The 5991-nt window shown below is 46.9% G+C and overlaps 1 protein-coding gene across 1 annotated transcript in view; it reads left to right on the plus strand.

Annotated features, from left to right (window-relative positions):
• The first annotated feature begins 1972 nt into the window (after positions 1-1972).
• The window catches only part of LOC106814129 (vasoactive intestinal polypeptide receptor 1-like), a 17336-nt gene continuing 13317 nt past the window's right edge, over positions 1973-5991 (plus strand). Inside the window, exon 1 of the mRNA XM_014818415.1 lies at positions 1973-2054. Coding sequence (XP_014673901.1) covers positions 1973-2054 — 82 coding nt within the window. The remainder of the gene's footprint in view (positions 2055-5991) is intronic.

Raw genomic sequence — 5991 nt, forward strand, 5'->3', positions numbered from 1 at the left:
TCACATCCCACTTAGATGTGTGTCGGTGTTAGATGCATGTTACATAATATTATATGCAACAGTAGATAATAGAGAATTCCCTATTATCTACTTCTGATATATGTTATATATGTGCATATTATGTGTTATGATATGTGGTAAAGGTTGGTTGCACGTTACATAATATAGATGTATAATGTTATATATATGTATATAATGTGTTAGGATATGAGTTAGAGGTTAGATGCACGTTACATATATAAATGTATAATGTTATATATGTGTATATTATGTGTTAGGATATATATATAATATATATATATATGTGTGTGTGTGTGTGTGTGTGTGTGTGGGGTGTGGCTGTGTGGTAGTGTGGTGTATTGTGTGTTGTGTGTGTGTGTGTGTGTGTGTGTGTGTGTGTGTGTGTGTGTGTGTGTGTGTGTGTGAGTATTTGTGCGTATGTAAATATTACAAATATATGTTAATTAGAGAAATTAAATATTGAGCTGAAGCATGTCTAACATTAGTACGGTACATATTAATAATAATAATGATAGGAAGAAGAAGAAGAAGAAGAAGAAGAAGAAGAAGAAGAAGAGGACTAGCGATATCACCAGCATTCTTGTTAGACAATGAAACGCAGTTGTGTGACTCTTTATAATTTCAGGAAATTTAGGATTTAGTGAATAGAAGAGCGCTGTTTGACGCTGTCAGTGTAGATCCAACCACCAGCTTTGAGTATGCGCAGTAACAATGTGACGGGAGAGAAGAAGCGGAGGAGATGTGTGAAGCACTCTACGAACTTGTGCCGCCGATACCTGGTAAGTCACGGCACGCAAGCACGCACGCACCGCAGCGCGCGCGCCACACACACACACACACACGCGCACGCACGGCCACGCACGCACGCAGCAAGCACGCACACACACGCACGCACGCACGCACGTACACGCACGCACGCACGCACGCAGCACGCACACACACACGCACGCCCATATACCACAGCACATACACGCACGCACACACACACGCATGCCCACGACACGCAGACGCACGCACGCACGCACGTACGCACACCATACACACGCACGCACACACACTAAACGCCAACACACACACAACACACACACACACACACACACCACACACACATACACACACACACACACACACACACACACACAGAGACACACGCGCACACACAGAGAGAGAGACACACACGCACACACACGCACGCGGCACACACACACAGACGCGCGCGCACTCGCACGCACGCACACGCACGACATTATAGTGTATGGTAGATATTAGTAGTGCCATTGACAGCAAGGAGGGTGGGAAGAAGACGAAAAGTCATAATTATTGCCTTTACTTTCTCGTTGAAATATTTTTCAACGCATCTCAAAAGTGAAGTCCTTATATTTAATTGAAATGGAGAAATAGAACAGTCATCTGTAAGGACGACATATCACATATATTTTATTTTCCTCGTGGAAATGTTCTGCACATTTATGGATAGTAAATTATTTTTATTTAATAGAAATGTGGAGATGAAGCAACAGTGTCTAAAGACGACATGTCATATTTATTTTATTTTTTATCATGTAAATATTTTTCAAATTCATCTGGAAAGTGAATTACATGAATTCAAATTAACAGGAGCTACAGAGCCAAACTATTTCTATGCGTTTATTGAGTCAATCTATTGCAATCTTATCTAAAAGGTTATCTACATATAATATGTCATATTTACATTCTATTTATTGCTCATATTTATATTGAGAATTTGATTCNAGAAAAAGAAGCAGCAGCAGTAGCAGAAAAAGAAGAAGAAGAAGAAGAATAGGACTAGCGATATGCAATCACCAGCATTCTAGTTAGGCAATGAAACGCAGTTGTGTGACTCTTTATGTTTTCAGGAAATTTAGGATTTCGTGAATAGAAGAGCGCTGTTTGACGCTGTCAGTGTAGATCCAACCAACTAGCTTTGAGTATGCGCAGTAACAATGTGACGGGAGAGAAGGAAGCGGAGGAGATGTGTGAAGCACTCTACGAACTTGTGCCGCCGATACCTGGTAAGTCACGCACGCAAGCACGCACGCACGCACGCGCGCGCGCACACACACACACACGCCGCACGCACGCACGCACGCACGCAAGCAAGCACGCACACACACGCACGCACGCACGCACGCACGTACACGCACGCACGCACGCAAGCACGCACACACACACGCACGCCCATACACACAGACACATACACGCACGCACACACACACACACGCATGCCCACACACGCAGACGCACGCCACGCACGCACGCACACACATACACACGCACGCACACACATAAACGCACACACACACACACACACACACACACACACACACACACACACACACACACACACACACACAGAGAGAGACACACGCACACACACACACACACAGAGAGACACACGTACACACACGCACGCGACACACACACACAAGAGAACGCCAGCGCCGGACGGTCGCGACGGCACGCACACGCACGACATTATAGTGTATGAGCATTATTAAGTACATGCCATTGACAGCAAGGAGGGGGGAAGTAAGACGAAAAGTCAAATATTGCCTTTACCTTTCTCGTTGAAATATTGTCAACCGCACTTCAAAAAGTGAATCCTATATTAATTGAAATGGAGAAAATAGAACAGATCATCTGTAAGGACGACATAGATCACATATAGTGAGTTTCCTGTGGAAGAAGATCGAAAAAAAAAATGTTTCGGCACATTAGGTATAGTAAAATAATTTATTAATAAAGAAATGTGAATGAACAACAGGGTCTAAAGACGACAGGTCATATTAACTTTGTTTTTTTGTTTTTATTTTATCATGTAATATTGTCAAATTCATCGAAAGTGAATACATGAATCAAATAAAACAGGAGCCTACAGAGCCAAACTAGTTCTAACTCGTTTATTGAGTCAATCCTATTGCAAATCTTAGTCTAAAGGGATCTACATAGTATATGTCCATAATACATTCTAGTATGGCCATACTTACATGAGAATTTGATCTGCGACGTCTAATCTCCGTGGTTCCCGCAGCGCGTCTCCTCGTTCATTTCCTCAGTTTCATTTAACCCCGCCTGACCTCAAAATGAGCGCAGAAGACTCAATATAGCGCTTCTCTATTTATCTAATGTCTAAGCATCTAACCACTGATGCTGTATGTGAGATGGTGCTTACATGCGATGAGTATAAGGCTGTTTTTGGCCTGTACTACGAATGTTCTGGCGACTTGCAGACAACTCCGTTAGAAGCATATACTTGTTCATCTTTGCTCATCTTAATTCATCTCCATCTACTTCTCATCTAGACTCTATCGCGCCGCGCAGCCACTCTTGCTTTCCAAATCCGGGCTCTTCCCTTTCACCTCTATACTGTTAATTCTACCTATTCGGTTCTTATCTCTTCCCCACTCTTCTCTACCGCAATTCTTGTTGCTATTCCCTGTTTTCACTATCTCTCCCCGCTTCCTTCCCTCCCCCTCCCTCTCTCCTCCTTCCCTCCCTCCCTCGCTCCCCTTCTGCCTTTCCCTCGCCTCTCTCCCTCCCTCCCGCATCTCTTCTTGTCACTCTTTTGCTTCTATCCTCTCCTCTCTTCTCTCGCTCCTCCTCCTCTCTCTCTCTCTCGTCTCCCTCCTCCACCTCCCTCTCGTCTCTTGCTCTTCTCGCCTGTCCCTCTCTCCGCTCACTCGCTCCTCTCGCTCACTCTCTCTCTCCGCTCACCGATCCTCTCCCTCCCTCTCGCCTGCCCCGGCCTCTCGTCTTCCTCGCCTCTCGCCGCCTTCATCTCCCCCTCCCTACCTCTCTATGCAACGCCTCTCTATTCCCGCCTCTCTCTCTCTCGGTCCTCTTCGGCCCCCTCCTCTCGTCTTGTCGTCTCTCTGTCGTCCTCCCTCTTTCCTCGCTCGTCCCGCTGCCGTCGCCTCGGTCTTCCTTCCTCTGCGTGCCTCTCTCGTCCTGCTCTCTCGGGCGTCCGTCTGCCTCTCTTCTCTCTCCCGTCATCTCTCTCTCCCCCGCCTCTCACCCTCCTCCTTTCTCACAGCGTCCTATCCCCTCTCTCCTCTCCCGCTCTGCTCGAGCCTCTACCCTCATCGCTCCCCTCTGCTCTCTCTCTGCTCTTTCTCCTCCTCTCCTTCCCCCCTCTCCCCCTCACTCTCTCTCTCCCTCTCCTCTCACACCTCGCCACTCTACTCTCTCTGCATCTTGCCGCTCGTACTGCCGCGCTCTCCGCGTGTTCTCTCTCGCATCGCCCTCTCGGAGAGTTATGGCCGATATTTAGCGCATTGAGTGAATCCGGGATTAACAAACTGGAGCGAGCCTGACATACGCCACCGTTCTGAAGGCAACCTTGCATCACCTTAGCTCATCACCATAAGCAAAACCCGATCGCGTGTCGGTCGTCCTGAAACTCTATTGGAATTATTATTATTATATTATAGTATTATCCAAAACGGGTGCGCATCGAAAATATGTGAACCGGCCATGATGTATTACGGAACATAGCTGCTTCCTTTCTCCTCCACTCTCTCTCTCTCCTCTCTCTCTCTCTCTCTCTCTCTCTCTTCCTCGCAGTCGCTCTCTCTCTCCTATCTGCCGTCTCCGTCTCTATCTCTACTGTCTATCTCTCGTATCCCTCCTCACCCCCCTCTCCCTGCTCTATCTTCTCTCTCCCGTCTTCTCTGCTCTCTCGCGTCCCTCTCGCGCGCGCTCTCATCCTCATCTCTCGTCTCTCTCTCTGTCATATTAATAATAATATGATATATATAAATATATATATCTCCCTATGCCTCTCTCCTCATATATATTATATAAGATAATCTCGCTCCCCTTCTCTCTCCCTCCTCCTCCTTCTCTCTCTCTCTCTCTCTCGCTTGCTCGGTTCCTCTCTCTCTCTCTCTCTCGCTCCCACTTCTCTCTCCTTCCCCCTCTTTCCATATCTCTCTCTCTCGCTCGCTCGCTCTCCCTTTCTCTCCCTCTCTCTCTGTCTCGCTTGCTCGGTTCCTCTCTTACTCTCTCGCTTGCTCGGTTCCTCTCTCTCTCGCTTGCTCTGTTCCTCTCTTACTTTGGCGCGCGCCCTTTTCTCTCTATATATCTATCTATCGGTCTCTCTCGCTCTCTATCTCTCTCTCTATCTCTCTCTCTCTCTCTCTCTCGCTCGCTTTCTACCCCACTATCTCGTTCACTTTCTCTCCTTATCTCGTTGTCTATCTCCCTCTATCTAGTTGCCTATCTCCCTCTATCTCGTTGTCTCTCTCTCTCTCTCTCTCTCTATCTCGTTCTCTCTCTCTCTATCTCGTTGTCTCTCTCCCTCTATATCGTGTCTCTCTCCCTCTATCTCCTTGTCTCTCTCCCTCTATCTCATTGTCTCTCTCCCTCTACCTCGTTGTCTATCTCTCTCTATCTCGTTGTCTATCTCCCTCTATATCGTTGTCTCTCTCCGTCCATCTTGCTGTCTCTCTCTCTTTAAATAAGCTATGTTATCCTCTATCTCACTGTCTCTCGTTCAGTTTATATCGTCATAACGTTATTACCTTCTAAGGTCACACGACACTCAGTAATATTAGCCTTAGGTAATATCACGTGAAGAGATAAATGCTCTCTCTCTCTTTTTATATTTCTCTCTCACTCTCTTTCTCTCTCTCTCTCTCTCTCTCTCTCTCTCTCTCTTCCTCTTGATCTCTCCCTCTCTCTATCTCTCCCTCTATCTCCCTTTCACTTGCGCTCTACTCTCTCTCTCTCTCTCGCTCTTTCGCTCTCTCTCTCTCTCTCTCTCTCTCTCTCCCTTTCTATCTCTCCTTCGCTCTCCCTTTCGCTCGCGCTCTACTCTCCCTCCCTCTCTCTTACTCTCTCCCTCTCTCTTTCCCTTGCTCGGTTCCTCTCTTTCTCTCCCCTCTCTATCTCCCCGTCTCTCTCCCTTTCGCTCTCGCTCTACTCTCCCTCCCTCTCTCTCTGTCTCTC

This window comes from Priapulus caudatus, unplaced genomic scaffold (assembly GCF_000485595.1).
Source record: "Priapulus caudatus unplaced genomic scaffold, Priapulus_caudatus-5.0.1 Scaffold874, whole genome shotgun sequence".
In the NCBI taxonomy this organism is placed as follows: Eukaryota; Metazoa; Priapulida; class Priapulimorpha; order Priapulimorphida; family Priapulidae; genus Priapulus; species Priapulus caudatus.